The 17,625-nt window shown below is 42.9% G+C and overlaps 1 protein-coding gene across 2 annotated transcripts in view; it reads right to left on the bottom strand.

The window, feature by feature from the left end:
• eef2kmt (eukaryotic elongation factor 2 lysine methyltransferase) overlaps positions 1-17,625 on the bottom strand; it is a 26,387-nt gene extending 8,762 nt beyond the window's left edge. Inside the window, exons 1-6 of one of the 2 annotated variants that reach the window (XM_060840877.1) lie at positions 17,550-17,625; positions 15,076-15,138; positions 10,835-10,915; positions 9,745-9,846; positions 3,875-4,008; positions 1,602-1,915 (exon numbers count right to left, since the gene is read on the bottom strand). In XM_060840877.1, the coding sequence (XP_060696860.1) occupies positions 1,602-1,915; positions 3,875-4,008; positions 9,745-9,846; positions 10,835-10,915; positions 15,076-15,138; positions 17,550-17,579 (724 nt within the window). In that variant the 5' untranslated portion in view covers positions 17,580-17,625. The remainder of the gene's footprint in view (positions 1-1,601; positions 1,916-3,874; positions 4,009-9,744; positions 9,847-10,834; positions 10,916-15,075; positions 15,139-17,549) is intronic. The other variant, XM_060840878.1, reaches the window with a different exon arrangement.

Genomic DNA, 17,625 nt, shown 5'->3' with positions numbered 1-17,625 from the left:
CAATGACTTCAAATTTTGCTAGGATTCCTTGAAGCCACATTCAGTAAAATTATATCAAGGGAATTTGCTTGCATCTCCCCTCCCGGATTCAGCTCTTTTGGACAAGATTGGTAAGAGGATCGGTGCTGAGTGGCCTAGCAGCACCCAAACTGAGTGTCAGTAAGCTTTGCAAATGCCGCTGGATATCATTTCAATGATCCTTCCCATAACTTCAATGATATAAAATAGTCTGATGGGATAGTTAATGATCAGGTTGGATTTGGCTGATCAGGTTGGATTTGGCTAGATTTCTGTGAACAGGACATATCCAGACAACTTTCCACATTGCTGAGTAGATGGCGGCTTGGTTAAGCATGCAGTTAGTTTTAAAATACAGTCTCAAGTGCTATTGCTGGGATGTCATCAGGGTCCATAACATTTGCAGTATCAGGTGTGACAGCAGGAAAATTTTATGAAGTTATTAAAAATGTACATAGAACCCTTTGTATCACAACTAGAGGTCAAGCTATACATAGATGTGTGAAATCTTTATAAGTTACCAGTTAGGCTTCAGCCAGAATATTGTGCTCAGTAACGGGCACTTCTGATCAGTTATTAAAGGCCTTTCGAAAGGATGAGAGAGTTTTGATAGATTCAGGAAAGTGTTTCTATCAGTGGGTGGGATGGTAACCAAAGGAAAGGGAAAAGAGCGAGAAAGAGAGAGAGAGACGAAGAAACTCTTTCTACATAATTCTACATCTTTGTTGCACTACCTAAAAGGAAACAGAACCAGATGCAGAATATCTTTAAAAGATAATTGGATATATCTTTTTAGGGCTTTGGGAAAAAGTAGGAGAATGAGAAATTAATTGGAAAAGATCTTTCAGAAGTCACACTGGCACAATGGTCAAAGTGGGCTTCTTCTAGACTATGAGAACTTATGCTACTTTTGCCTATCTTAAAGGAAGTTCGTGCAGAGAAGCTCAGAGCACCCCTCAGGTTCCTGGCCGATGAAGAGGCTATTGCAGAATACTTACTCCCTATACAAAATAATTCTCAATAATACAGTCTTTTTCCAGTACAGGAACGCTGATATCTATGAATATGGAAACAGACAGACACATTGAGTCCAAAGTCAACAACCATCAATAATTCTAGTTTTATGAAGTTCACTGATCATCTGTAATTATTGATTATTCTACAGGAAGCTATTTTTAACTGACACCTTATGAACTGGCACTCTCGATAAACTGGCAAAAATTATATACTTGAAATACCGCAAATTTACTGTATTATCGTGATCTATCATGATGTCTAAGTAGTCAGTTGAGGGTGCAAGTGAGAAAGCTCTTTGCTGGTAAGTATTATTTATGTGATTTGTGCTGTAAATAATGTATAACAGAGATGTGTATATTCCCTGCATCATATTTCTATTACTTACTGTGTGTTTTTATATTGATTATATGGTCCTCTTGATCGACCAGAATATTTGATCAACTGACATACTTCTGGTCCCATAGGTGCCCGTTAATAAAATGCTTACTGTACTTAGTTATCCAATATTCTGCCAGCCTTCCTGTGTACCATCAGGAAAACTGCTAACCTATAAAATGAACTGGTACCTGTGGCAATAATGACATCTGGCTGAAGTTCTGTAACTTGTTCTTGAGTAGCATCTGACCAATCCAGTCCAACAACAGTGATTTTTGGTCTCTGGTTTTCTTCGGATCCATTGTTATTCTCCAACTGTACTTCACAGTCTTTTGAGCTCCAGGATTCAGAATCCAGTAGGAGACCATTAGTAAGAATATTTTTCCTGAGCTGATGAAGTACGCTTGAATGACAGTCACTGAATATGTACTGTTTGGGGGTACATGTCTTGCAGATAGCAATTCCAGTGAGGCCAGATCCACTACCCAACTCCAAAACAGTCCTGCTGCAGAGAAAGCAAACAATTTACTACCATCAAAAATGGGTCATTAACAGAATGGCTGATAATGAGCTGAACACTATATTTACTTCAGTTATAACTGACAACTTTTTTTTTAAGTCTAACCTCTCTAAGTCCTTGCTAGCTTTTCAACTCTATTAAATATACTGTACCCCTACACCGCCATAACACCTCCCCCCCGTTAAGAAAAAATGAATCATCATAATGAAAAGATGGTTTCATTTTTTTTCTCTAATCCTGAACTACAATATCATGACATACATAGGACTTTAATCTAAGTTCATATTAACTTCCTCCCACCTACATATATATAACATTGAATAGATGTATCTTATCTATACTTTATCAGTTAAATCCATGATAGTGCATCTGTGAATATATTCTTACGACCCCTAACATGTACGATATATAAATTAAAAGGCTGTAACATAAAACTCCAACAAAATAGTCTCATTTTCTTGTCTTTAAAGCATTCTAAGAATGTAAGAGGATCGAGTGTACACAACTAGCTCCAACACATTGTTCGTGACATACGCAATGAAATGTTCTAAGGCCAGTACTAAACTTAATTGTTCTTTTTCAATCGTGGAGTATTTCCTCTGGTGGATGTTGAGTTTCTTTGAAAAGTAACCAACTGGCAGTTCAATCCCATCCTCATCTTCCTGGTGCAGTCCAGCTCCAATACCTATGTCACTAGCATTGATGGCAACTTTAAAAGGTTTTGAAAAGTTTGGAGGAGCCCCCAAACTGTTAGGACATGGGTTAAACTCCTCTGCTAATTTTAACCAGCAACACACGCAAGATTCACTCCGTACTGTAATCTGTTAAAATTCGAGAGGCAAAGAACTATCCCAAAAGTTATTATTTTAAAGTAAAACTTGAAAACTTTGACAACCTTTTTTTAAAGTCTAATAGAGAATATTAACTAACAACTACTTACAACTCCTTCCTCTTAAATCTATCTTTTACCTCCCCTTACAATACTAGTCCAAAAAAATCCCGATTACAATTTACAGAAAAATAATCACGTTTCAAAACCAGTCAGCTTTGCCAAGGTTCATCTGTAGATTCTCTCTCCAGGTTGGTTTTGATGTTTTTTCTGTGCAAACTCTTGCTCCAGACAGGTACCTCTCAGGGAGGTACTAGCAGCCTACATCTGTTGGTCTTTTGGAAGTTCTCTTTGCCGGTCTGGTAATCTGTTCACAATGTCTGATATTTATACCCCAAAACATTGGATCATTCATTGGTTTTAATATTATCAAAATACTAAATTCAAATTTGACTGGAGTTTGTTATCTTGGGGCATAATTTCAACTGATTGGCCAAATTTGAATTTGCTTTTTGTCTCATGGCAACCCAGCTACTCCACCTGTTTCAACCAAATGTTATATTGATACCTTGTCCTGGATTCTCTGTGCTTCTCTAAGTCCTTGCAAGCTTTTCAACTCTCTTAAATGGTACAGTGCCCCTACACCTTCATAGCAGAACAGATTATAGTAAGTATTTTCATTTTAGCATGTAATCACAAATGCTGCAGTATCCCATTGAGGTTTCCATTTTCAAAGGACTTTAGCAACAATTAAAACATATATTTGTAGTAAGAATAGGAAAGTTATAAAACAATGTCTTGGTGAAACAAAGTGATACTATGTGAGGGATTTACAGCAACTCTTCAAAGCAGCTGTATTACATAAAGAAAATTAAGAGCCAGATGTGTTGTTCTCATACGTGTCCTAGGAATTGCTGAAGTGCAGGACTATCATTGGTACAGTTATCTGTTGTCTTGGTAAAAAGGAGAACCAAAAGATGAGAGAACTTTAAAAAAGGGTAAAAAAAAACTTCAAGACAATCAGAAATAATAATTTCTCATTTATGGGTGAAAAATCAATGCCAAGTGCTCCAACTTTGTATTTATTTAATAAGAAGAATCTTAACAGTTCTGACCTGCAATTAAACACTTCGGGGTTTTCCATTGCCCATTCTGCAAAGAACAGTGCAGCTTCCCATGTGACCAGACCTGTAGTCCCTTCAGAAATGATTGCCACATTTTCACCAAGTCTTATATTCTCTCCCGACAACTGAAAAACAATCTTTACAAAGTCAGAAACACATACCTGTATTTTCCCATCACTCATTTTATACATTTAAAACTATGGATAATAGAAAGTATTTTTCTTTAACAAGTGAGCATTAAAAATACTCAATTATAAACAGCTACAGGCACATCTCATGATACATAAACATCTATAAATGATAACTTTAGAATACTGTTGATCAGAAATAGGACATTCTATTGTCAGGTTTGAAATTCTCCTTCTGAGTATAAGGTCACTGCTTAACTGTCATGAAGTTCATTTTAAGGAATGCCTTGTAGAGTCATAGTGTCCTATATCATGGAGACAGGCCCTTTGGCCCAAACTGGTCCACGCTGAACAAAATGTCCACCCATGCTAACCCCACTTCCCTTCACTTGGCCCATATCCTTCTAAACTGTTCCTATTCATGTATTTCTCCAAATGCCTTTTAGATGTTGTTAATGTACCTGCCTCAACCAATTTCTCTGGCAGCTCATTCCATATGCATATCACCCTCTCTGTAAAACAATTGTCCCTCAGATTCCCTTTTATTCTTTCCCCTCTAACCTTAAACTGATCCCCTCTGGACTTCAATTCCCCAACCCTGGGAAAAAGACTGAGTACATTCACCCTATCCATGCCTCTCATGATCTTAAACACTTCTATAAGATCCCCCCTCAGTCTCCTATGCTCTAAAGGAAAACGTTCTTGCTTGTCCAATCTCCCTGCAACTCAAACCATTGAATTCTGGCAACATCCCTGTAAATTTCTTCTACACTCTTTCCAGATTAATAACATCTTTCCTATAACAAGGTGACAAAAACTGAATACAACACTCCAAGTGAGGCCTCACCAATGTCTTGTATAACTGCAACATAATTTCCCAACTTCTATACTCAATGCCCTAACTAATAAAGGCCAGTGTGCCAAAAGCCTTCTTCACTGCCCTGTTACCTGAGACTCCACTTTCAGAGAATCGTGCACATGAACTCCAAGGTTCCTCTGTTCCACTACACTCTTTAAAGTCCTCCCATTCACCATGAAACTCCTATTTTGATTTGACTTTCTAAAAATGCAACACCTCACACTTATCTACATTAAATTCCATTACATTTCCATTGCCCATTCTGCAAAGAACAGTGCAGCTTTCCATGTGACCAGACCTGTAGTCCCTTCAGAAATGATTGCCACATTTTCACCAAGTCTAATATTCTCTCCCGACAACTGAAAAGCAATCTTTACAAAGTCAAAAACACATACCTGTATTTTCCCATCACTCATTTTATACATTTAAAACTGTATGGATAATAGAAAGTATTTTTCTTTAACAAGTGAGCATTAAAAATGCTCAATTATAAACATCTACAGGCACAACTCACGATTCATAAACATATGCCATTTATTGGCCCACTTCCCCAGCTGACCAAGGTCCAGCTGCAATTTCTGATAATCTTCCTCACTGTCCACGATACCACCTACTTTAGTGTCATCAGCAAATTTACTAATCATGCCTTGTATATTCTCGTCCAAATCATTGATACAGATAACAAACAGCAATGGGCCCAGCACCAACCCCTGAAGCACTCCAGTCTGACAAGTATCTTTCCATTATTACCCTCTGCTTCCTACCATCAAGCCAATTGTGTATCCAATTGGCCAGCTCCTCCTGGAATCCATGTGATCTAACCTTCCAGAGCAGCCTACCATGTGGAACCTTATCAAAGGCCTTACTGAAATCTGTATAGACTACATCCACCACCCTGCCCTCGTTAACCTTACTAGTCACTTCATCAAAGAACTCTAACAAATCTGTGAGGCATAATTCCCATGCACAAAGAGATGCTGACTATTCCTAATCAAACCTTGTCTTTCCAAATGCATGTATATTTAATCTTTCAGAATCTTCTCAAGTAACCTAACTACCACAGATGTTAGGCTTACTGGTCTGTAGTTTCCAGGTGTTTTTTTGCAGCCCTTCCTGAATAACAGCACAACACTCGCTACTCTCCAGTCTTTTGGGACCTCACCTGTGGCTAATGATGATGCAAAAATATCAGCCAGGGCCCCTGCAATTTCTTCCCTAGCCTCTTGCAGTGTTCCTGAATATATCTGGTCAGGATCAGGAGTTTTATCCACCTTCATACATTCTAGTACATCCAACACCACCTCTACGGTGATATGGACTGTCCCCAAGATATGACCACTATCTTTCCCAAGTCTTCATGGCTTTATTCACGGTTTTAAAGGCAGCATGGTGGCTCAGTGGTTAGCACTGCTGCCTCACAGCACCAGGGTCCCATGTTCGATTCCACCTTCTGTGTGGAGTTTGCACATTCTCCCCCGTGTCTGTGTGGGTTTCCTCAGGTGCTCCAGTTTCCTCCCACAGTCCAAAGATGTGCAGGTCAGGTGTCCATAGCATTAGGTGCATTAGTCAGAGGGGAATGGGTCTGAATGGTGCTCTTCGGAGGGTCGGTGTGGATTGGTTGGGCTGAAGGGCCTGTTTCCACACTGTAGGGAATCTAATCTAAACACAGAGGAGCAGTACTCATTGAGGATCTGACCCATCACCTGCCGTTCTACATATGCATGTCCACTTCGGTCCTTGAGTTGCCCTATTCTCTCTCTAGTTATTCTTTTTCCCTTAATGTCTGTAAAGAACCTCTTTGGCTTCACCCTAATTTTCTCAGCCAAGGCTATCTCGTACCCCCTTTTTGCCTTCTTCATTTCCTCCTTCAGTAAACTCCTGTATCCCCTATATACCTCTAGGGATTCCAGCTGCCTGTACCTAAGCCATACCTCCTTTTTTTCTTGTCAAAGCCTCAATATCTCTCATCATCCAGGGTTTGCTATTCCTGTCAACCTTGCCTTGAACTCTCGCTATTTCACTTTAAAGGCCTCCCACTTGCTGGAGGTCCCTTTGCCTGCAAACAGACTACTCCAATCGAACCCCTGCAAGCACCTGTCTAATTCTATCAAAATTCACTTTGCCCCATTTTAGCACTTGAACCTGTGGACCAGTTTTGACCCTCTCCATAACTATTTTAAAATTAATAGAACTATGGTCACTAGTCCCAAAGTGCTCTCCCACGGTCACTTCAGTCACCTGTCCTGCCCTATTTCCCAAGTGTAGGTCAAGTTTTGCACTGTCTATATACTGCTTGAGGAAACTCCCTGACTGCACTTAACAAATTCCACCCCATCTAAGCCCTTAACGCTATGGCAATCCCGTCAATGTGAGGAAAAATTAAAATCCCCTACAATGACAACCCTATTGCTCCTGCAAGTCTCCCCCAGTCTCCCTGCACATTTGTTCCTCTAATTCCCAATGACTATTTGGGGGCCTTTAGTACAACTCCAACAACGCCACCATCCCCTTCTTATTTCTTAGCCCCAACCACAAAGCCTCACTGGATGATCCTTCAGTTATTTCATCTCTGATTACTGCTGTGATACTAACCTTAATCAAAAATTCAACTCCCCTTCCCTCTTTCCACCATCTCAAGCCTGCTTACAGTACCTGCATCCTGGCACATTAAGCTGCCAGTCCTGTCCCTCCCTTAGCCATGTTTCTGTTATGGCTATAAGATCCCAGTCCCATTTACCTATCCATGCCCGAGTTGATCAGCCTTACCTGTCAGCCCACTGAATTGAAATAGATGCAATTTAATCCAATAGTCATTGTTGGCTCCTTGTTGTGTTCCAGCCTGGCCTGTCAGTTAACTGTCCTATTTCTGATTAATGTATCTCTTTCCAGTCTCACACTTGCCTCCCTGCTGTTCAGGATCCCACCCCACTGCCAATTTAATTTAAACCCTCCCCGTAGCACTGGCAAACCTGGCTGCCAACATACTGGTCCCCCTCCAGTTCAGAACCAACCCATCCCTCTTAAACAGGTCATTTCTGACCAGAAAAGATTTCAGTGATCTAAAAATCTGAACCCCCTGCCCAGGAACCAATCCTTTAGCCACGCATTCATCTGCTATTTCCCCCGTTCTAATTTCTCTCTTTGTAAGTACAACCAATTCTCCGTGCTAACTTCAAAGTAGATTTACAATACCCATTCTCAATTTATTTTATATTCTATCATTTTGTGCACAATACTCTAACCACATCCTACAGTTTTGTTGAAGATCAGCACGATGTCTCTGCACGTTTTCATCCCATGAGCAATGTTGGCCTTTTATTAGGAATGCAGCTTTTGCCTACTTGTTAAAACCACTCTGCTCCATTTTACATCTTTTGTCCTGCTTATTTTGAAATATTTAACATCACCTTTACCTAAAGTGCACTGTTCCTGCCATCTATCTGCCAATGACAACAGCTATCCAATCTGTGGAGGTTTCTTTCTTAGCATCATTACAAATTCCAATACTGTCTGTGGGTCCTAACTACAGTAAGGAATTGTTACCCAACTAAGTATCTCTGTGAAACAGCAACTTTTTTCATAGAATAATGTAACATGAGGACAGTTAATCCATAATATCTGCACCGGCAGAACAAATACTGCAGCATGTTGCAATATAGAGGGATCTGGGTGCACTTGAAATTTTTCATCAGATATGGGTACCATTGACAAGGTGTGTATTTGTTGACCATCCTTTGCTATATTTAAGAATTGATCAGATTACTGTGGGTCTGGGCTTACATGCTTCATTTGTATAGAATTTTCATCAGGGCCAGTCTAACGTTCTGCATTCAGAGCAGACATCATGCATCAAGATGGATATTATGACCTTGGATGGATTCAGTAGTTTAACTAGAATAATGATGAGACTTAACAGGGTGAAATTAAGAGAATAGATCACAAAAAAAGGGCTTATATTTCCTTTGATTTAGGAGATTGAGATGTGATATGGTTAATGTAGTTAAACACAAAAATGCAGCAGCTAAAGTGATACTTCTTCCTCTTACACGAAGGACTAAAGCAAAACAGGAGCATAGTTTTAAAGTTAAAGCTATGCTTTTGGTGGCAAAATCCAGAAGCACATGTTCACACAATCACAGAATCAGTACAGTGCAGAAAGAGACCAATCGTCCCACTGTATCTGTGCCAGCTCTCTGAATGCCATTCTCCATACTTCACCCCATATCGTGACAAATCATTCCTTTTCCTATAACCATTTAATTTCCTTTTGAATGCCTTGATTGAACTTGCCTTCAGTACACTCTTACACCTTAACCACTCATCATGTACAACATCTTTTCCTCAGACCACTTTTGCTCCTTTTGGCAATTACTTTAAGCCTATGCCCTTTCATTCTTGATGCTCTCATGATTAATTAAATTTGCAGCTCTCTCCCTGAATCAGGTTGCTGATGTTGGGTGAGTAAGATATTTCAAGATTATAATAGTATATTTTTCAAGAGACAAAATGCAACAGATATGAAGGAAAGGAGTGTGGGTCAACCATAATGTAACTGTACTGTGAAGCAGGCAAAGAGATGGCTTACTTCTATTCCTATGGTCTCAGATTACAACTATCTTAAAGTGTGAAAGCTGCTGTTTGCTAGCTTTGGAAAGTCAAGCCTCATTACTTATTGAATTCAATAGCAGCAGCCCCATTTACTAAATCGTGAAATGTAACAATGAGCCCTGAACTTAACTCCTGAATATAAATTATATGTGCTGCAACATTTGTGCACTGTTATACACTTGTTAGGGATCTGAATATTTACCAGTCTACTTGCATTAGGTTTGCAGCCAAATGCTTTTGTTTAAAAACATTACAGATGTTCTTACCAGGAAATAATTCTTGTGACACATCTGTAATTCTTCTGATCTTAATACTTCGCCTAGTGCATCATACAAATCATCTAATGGCTCAGCACTTGTCATTTCATGCTGCATTGAAAAGAAACATTTTAATAAACACAATTTCGCAGAAAAAGCAGACAGTATTCAACTTGTGTGCCAAATAAAATCAGGAGAGGGAGTGACCTGACCATCATGCACATCATAAATATTATCACAGAATCATATGAATGGATAAATGTGGGGATAGGAAATCACAAGCTTAATTATGGAAATATCATAAAAGTACAGGATATCTTGTGGTTGTCTGTGATATTCTATTTTCAGCTATTCCTCAAAGACCTTCTCTCCAGCACAAGATCAACTGAGGATGTTTACTCATGTTTGTATAACTTTTCCTGTTCCATTCCTCACATTCTGTAGTATCTACATGCGGCATACCTGGATAACATTTAAACCTGGGCGAAAAGCTCATACAAAATAATTGTACAATCCCCAACAATTTCTCTATTGAAATTGAATGGCAATGACATTATCAAATCTCCAACTACCAACATCCTGACAGCTATCACTGACCAGAAACAGAACTGGACTAGCCTTATAAAGACTGTAGCTATAACAGTAGTTCACAAGATGGGAATTCTGCAACGAATAACACACCTCCTGACTCCCCAGAGTTTAAAACTCCAACCTCTACTATCTAAAAGGCAGGCATCACATCCATGGGAACACCAAAACTCCAAATTATATGTGATTCTACTTTAAAAAGGTATGGATGTTCCTTCACTGTCACGGAGTCAAAATTCCTGGAATTCCTTAACAGACCTAAAGAGGCACGGCATTTCTCAAAATGCAGTGGTTCAAGGAGGAGATTGACAAGGGCAATTGGAGGTGACCAAATGCTGACCTAACTAATGACACCTACATCCCATGAACAAATAAAAGAAAGACTTCTTGTAGATTTGTAACTGGAAAGTAAAACAGTCACATGTCATTCCTTGTTAAATTCAATTCTTTTTTTCCCTACAAAAGGAATTCTTCAAACATTTCAAAAATTGTGTAATAAGGAAAACTGTACCTTTTTAATTAACTCAGCTAGAAAAAGTCTTCTGTACTTCACTGAAGGTGGGTATTCATTGCAAACAGGATGAAGAACTGTCTAAGAGAATAATAGATATGTGGATAAGTTTTTGTCCAGACAAATCAATTATAAAAATGAAAAAGAAACTGCCTTCAATGTAGTCAAGACATGTACGTGAGAAGAAAATTAACCAGAGTAAATGAATTGCCTTTTTGTTTAGGTTATTATTTGATCATTGGGATTCAATCAAACAATATATGATATTTACATTTCTTAAGAGAAACATTTTCAATATTAGAAATACGAACAGATGCTTGGGAGCAACTATAACTACCAACAGGACTCTTCAACTAGACATGTACATTAATCGTGGACTTCAGCCTTCACTGAACTGCAAGATGTTGAAGTGACAACACTGAGATGGGAAAATCAGCTAATCCATGTCAGTGATTAGTTCTTACCACAAGAACCCAATTTGACTATCACTTCATTCAACAAAATAAATCCAATCTCAAATATTAAGGCAATTTTACACTTTACCACTAAACCTAAAGGGTGAATTCCACAGGGTCACAAGTCTTAATAAAGTCTTCAAGATGCACACAACTATTGTCTTGCAAATTTATAATTAATTGTTGATTAATTTTTGTCAGAATATTGCAGACATTGATATACTCCAAGTCCCGAAGGGCTTGCATTAATTTTATCATCTATGTTGTCTGCACTAAAAGGAAGTCCATGTTTATAATTACCTAAAAAGAGGTATCTAGCTACATTATTGCTTTCAAAGTTGAGTAAATCTCCTTAAGTGTGCTTCATTTACTTTAGCTATTAAGCATATTTTCTGCATGAGTGATCCCAAACAGTCCTCATGGAGACCAAGTCTCAGCTTTATATCAAGGATTATCTCATGTGGCATTACCATTGCGCTAAACGCGATAGACTTCAAACAGATCTAGCAATTCAAGGCTGAGCATCCATGAGGCACTGTGGGCTATCAGCAGTAATCAAACCGAACCCCAACAAAATCTGCAACCTCATGTCCTGGCTTATTCCCCCATTCAACTATTAACATCAAGCCAGTGGATCAACCCTGGTAAAATGGAGAGTGCAAGAGAGCATACTAGGAGCAGCATTAGACTTAACTAAAAATGAGGTGTTAACTAGGTGGAGCGACCAAACAACTACTTGCACGCCAAACAGCATAAGCAGCAAGCGACAGCTAAGTGACCCCACAACCTACGGATCAGATCTAAGCTCTGCAGTCCTGCCACATCCATTCATGAATGGTGGTGGACAATTTATCAACTCTACAAACATCCCCGTCCTCAATGACTGGGGAGCCCAGCATATCAGGGCAAAACAGAACACCGAGCACTCTGAAAATCTTAGATCACAAGTGGATGATCCACTTCAGCCTCCTTCAGAGGTCCCAGGTAATACCAATGCCAGACTTCAGTCTATTTCAATTCATTACACGTTGATATCAAGAAAAAATTGGAGGTACTGGATACTCCAAGTTTATGTGCCCTGACAACATTCCAGTAGTTCTGAGGGACTTATGCTGAGAACATGCTGTGCCCCCAGCCAATCTGTTCCAGTGCAGCTAAACATTGACACATACCTGACAATGTGGAAAATTGCCTGGGTATGTCTGTACACAAAAACAGGGCAAATCCAACCCGGTGAATCTTTGCCCCATCAGTAAATTAATGGAAGATATTACCAATAGTGCAATCAAGCAGCACTTGCTTGGCAATAACCTGCTCGGCTCAGTTTGGGTTTCACCAGGGCCTCTCAGCTACTGACCTCATTACAGCCTTGGTCCAAACATGGACAAAGGAGCTGAATTGCAGAGGTGAGGTAAGAGTAACAGCTTTTAATATCAAGAACAGATTTGACCAAGTGTAGCATCAAGAAGCCCCAGCAAAACTACAGTCAATGGCAGCTGGAGAAAAATTCTCCGCTGGTCAGAGTCATAACTGGTACAAAGGAAGATGTGATTGTTGAAGGTCAGTCATCTCTGCAAGAATTCCTCAGAGTAGTGTCCCAGGCCTAACCCCTTAAGCTGCTTCATCAATATCTTCCCTCCATCATAAAGTAGGGATGTTTGTTGATGACTGCACAATGTTCAGCACCTTTGCTGCTCCTCAGACACTGAAACAGTCAATGTCCATGTGCAGCAAGACCTGGTCAATGAACAAGCTTGGGCTGACAGGTGGCATGCAACAATCATGTTACAAAAGTACCTGTCCAACAAGACAGAATCCAATAATCACCTCAACACTTAATGGATCACCATCACTGAATCCCTCACTAACAACATCCTGGGGGTTACCATTGGCCAGAAACTGAACTGGACTAGTTATATAAGCACTGTGGCTACAATGTGCAAGTCAGAGGCTAGGAATCTTGAAGCACATAACTCACCTCCTGACTCCCCTAAGCTTACTAATAAGACATAAGTCAGGAGGTAATTCTATACTCCCCACCTGCCTGAATGAGTGCAGTTCCCGCAATACTCAAGAAGCTTGACACTATGAAGGACAATGCAGCCCACTTAATTGTAATCATCTTCACTTCTTCCAGCATTGATGCTCATTAACAGCATGTGTACTAACTTGTGAATGTCAATGTTCAGATGGATTTGTCATACAAGCAATACAAAGTTATCATGCAGGCACAGCAATTAGGTAAGCGAATGCCATATTGGATTTCACTACAAGGGAATTGAGTACAAGGAACAAAGCAGATCTTAATGCTAATGTGAAGGACTTTGGAATTCTGAGCTCCATAATTAAAGGAAGAATACACTTACTTTGGAGGTAGAACAGCAAAGGTTCTCTAGTTCTGTAAGGGTCTCCTATGATGAGAAGCTGAACAAATTGGTCCATATTCTATGGTGTATAGGAAGACTATGGACCAAATTTGGTCAGCTATTCATTATGGGAAACCCTCACATCCCGGAACTAGAGAAGCTTTGCTGTTCTGCCTCCAATGCAGCTATGTCCTTCCTTAATTACGGTGATCAGAATAGCAAAACATGGGACTTGATTACACAGAGACAGATTTCCTTGGATGGAAATCTAGAACCAGAAATCACAGCTTCTGGATGAGGAGCTGATCATTTAAGATTGAGATGAAAACTTTAATCACCCAAACATCAAGTATCCTCTACCTAAGGAGTGTGGTTGTTCTGACCATTCAACAACTGGAAGGCCACCTCTCAAAGAATCAAGAGATATGGAGAGCAGACGTGAAAATGATGTTGAATCCCAAATCAGTGCTGATCATATTGAATGATAATGCGGCTCAACAAGCCTCACTGTCTAGAATCTATAGTGTGGAAACAGGCCATTCGGCCCAGCAGGTCCACACCGACTCTCTGAACAGCATACCTACCTGATCCCTGGAACGTCGCATTCCCCAATGCTAACCCACCTAACCTAAACATCCTTGGACACTATGGGCAACTTAGCATGGCCAATCCACTCAACCTGTACATCTTTGGACTGCTCTTGTTCCTTTTTCTTGAAGTGTCTTAAAAAGGCTAAAGGAAAGTTGCTCTTTATACCTAAAGGCCGAGAATAAAAGACATCCTTCGGCAACACAAAACCCTGGTTGCATCATACCTGAGGTACAGTGAGCAATCCTGGGTACCTACAGAACCCACATTATGGTTTGAAGGAGGTGCACAAGAAGGTTTGATGTAACGAGTCCAGAATTCCTAATTTTAAATTACAAGGAGAGATTACCCATATAATGTCATGTTACAGATATGGGGAGATTTGATTTCACAAAAAAACGTAGGGAGAACAAACAAATCAGAGATAAACTATTTCCACTTGTTCACGAGACCAAACCTAGAGGACTCTTTACAAGCTGACTTCATATCTGTATACACTTTTGTAGATTCTTCATGTTCCAAACTATCTATCTCATCAGCAAATTTGGCAATCATGCATTCAGTTCCTACATCCAAGTCATTCATGCAGAATATAAATAATTGAGACCCCAACTCTTGGCCCTATTGAATTCTACTTGTTACAGCATGACGATCTAAAAATGATCAATTCATCCCTTATCTCTGAATGCTGTTAACTAACCAATCCTCTATTCAGATTAACATGTTATTCACTTCATCCTAAACTCTTATCCTAGCACCTTGTCAAATGCTATTGAGAACTTCAGGTACAGCACATCTTCAGGTTTTCATGGAATAGAGGTTAATTGTGTACCTGCTGCAAAATTTGTTCCAATAACATGGAATCTTCGCTAGTCTTCAACATTTCTTCCAACTCCTGAGAAAAATTGCAAGTAAAATTAGGAAATGAAATTTTTACAACCTGAAAGCAAGCTCACCCATTCAGTAGGGATGGACAGAGCAACTCAGATCTGCAAATCCAATTCTGCAAAACCTCAGAACAATCCCAAAATCTGACCAAAACATTCAACTCCCCTCAAATTTTGACCTGAGATTTCACCACCTCCATGAAATCTGATCAGAGCTGCCCATGAAACCTGATTCACAGAAACAATCCGGTAAACTACCGTCATCACCAGCAGGACACCTTTACTAAAACCCATACTATTAAGACCCACCCCAACCCTTGATCCCTCAACACCAGAACCTTCCCCCTCCATCAGCTCCAACCCCACCCACCATCAGTCCCACCCTTTCCCCTCCCCCCCCATCAGCAACTCCCCTCCCCACCATCAGCTCCACCCCCTACCCATCAGCTCCAACCCCTCCCCCTCCATCAGCCCCACCCCCTCCCCTCCAACATCTCCTCCTCCTCCTCCCTCTCCATCATCTCCACCCCCTCTCCTCCTCCCTCTCCATCATCTCCACCCCCTCTCCTCCTCCCCCTCCATCATCTCCACCCCCTCTCCTCCTCCCCCTCCATCATCTCCACCCCCCTCCTCCTCCTCCCCCTCCATCATCTCCACCCCCTCCTCCTCCTCCCCCTCCATCATCTCCACCCCCCTCCTCCTCCTCCCCCTCCATCATCTCCACCCCTCCTCCTCCTCCTCCCCCTCCATCATCTCCACCCCCTCCTCCTCCTCCATCATCTCCACCCCCCTCCTCCTCCTCCCCTCCATCATCTCCACCCCCCTCCTCCTCCTCCCCCTCCATCATCTCCACCCCCCTCCTCCTCCTCCTCCCCCTCCATCATCTCCACCCCCCTCCTCCTCCCCCTCCATCATCTCCACCCCCCTCCTCCTCCTCCCCCTCCATCATCTCCACCCCCCTCCTCCTCCTCCCCCTCCATCATCTCCACCCCCCTCCTCCTCCTCCCCCTCCATCATCTCCACCCCCCTCCTCCTCCTCCCCCTCCATCATCTCCACCCCCCTCCTCCTCCTCCCCCTCCATCATCTCCACCCCCCTCCCCCTCCATCATCTCCACCCCCCTCCTCCTCCTCCCCCTCCATCATCTCCACCCCCCTCCTCCTCCTCCCCCTCCATCATCTCCACCCCCCTCCTCCTCCTCCCCCTCCATCATCTCCACCCCCCTCCTCCTCCTCCCCCTCCATCATCTCCACCCCCTCCATCATCTCCACCCCCTCCATCATCTCCACCCCCTCCATCATCTCCACCCCCCTCCTCCTCCCCCTCCATCATCTCCACCCCCCTCCTCCTCCCCCTCCATCATCTCCACCCCCTCCATCATCTCCACCCCCTCCATCATCTCCACCCCCCTCCTCCTCCCCCTCCATCATCTCCACCCCCCTCCTCCTCCCCCTCCATCATCTCCACCCCCTCCATCATCTCCACCCCCCTCCTCCTCCCCCTCCATCATCTCCACCCCCTCCATCATCTCCACCCCCTCCATCATCTCCTCCTCCTCCTGCCCCCACCATTAGCTACACCATCTCCATCAGCTCCAACCCCTCCCCTCCATCAGCACTCCACACTCCCCCAACAGAACCCCTTCTCTCCATGTACATCCACCCCACTCTCCATAGTCAGCTCTCATAACACTCCCCCTCCATCACACCCACCCCAGCTCCACCCCTTCCATCACACCCACCCCAGCTCCACCCCCTCCATCACACCCACCCCAGCTCCACCCCCTCCATCACACCCACCCCAGCTCCACCCCTTCCATCACACCCACCCCAGCTCCACCCCCTCCATCACACCCACCCCAGCTCCACCCCTTCCATCACACCCACCCCAGCTCCACCCCTTCCATCACACCCACCCCAGCTCCACCCCCTCCATCACACCCACCCCAGCTCCACCCCCTCCATCACACCCACCCCAGCTCCACCCCCTCCATCACACCCACCCCAGCTCCACCCCCTCCATCACACCCACCCCAGCTCCACCCCTTCCATCACACCCACCCCAGCTCCACCCCTTCCATCAGCCCCACCCCCTTCCATCAGCCCCTCCCCCTCCCCCTCCATCAGCCCCTCCCCCTCCCCCTCCCCCTCCCCCTCCATCAGCCCCTCCCCCTCCCCTCCATCAGCCCCACCCATTCCCCCTCAATCAGCTCCACCCTCCCAACCATCAGCCCCACCCCTTCCCCAACCATCAGCCCCACTCCCCCTCCATCAGCCCCTCCCCCTCCATCAGCCCCACCCATTCCCCCTCAATCAGCTCCACCCCCCCAACCATCAGCCCCACTCCCGCTCCATCAGCTCCACCCCGTCCCCTCCATTAGCTCCCCCGCCACCCTCCTTCAGCTCCGCCCTCTCTCTCACCGCCATGGGTAGACTGTCCAGCCTCCTCATGGCGAAGAACGCGCGCTGGAACACCAGCACGAGCCCCCGGCCCGCC

This window comes from Hemiscyllium ocellatum, chromosome 20 (assembly GCF_020745735.1).
Source record: "Hemiscyllium ocellatum isolate sHemOce1 chromosome 20, sHemOce1.pat.X.cur, whole genome shotgun sequence".
Classification (NCBI taxonomy): Eukaryota; Metazoa; Chordata; class Chondrichthyes; order Orectolobiformes; family Hemiscylliidae; genus Hemiscyllium; species Hemiscyllium ocellatum.
Note: the sequence above shows the minus strand (reverse complement) of the source record. Positions and strands in the feature narration are given on the sequence as shown.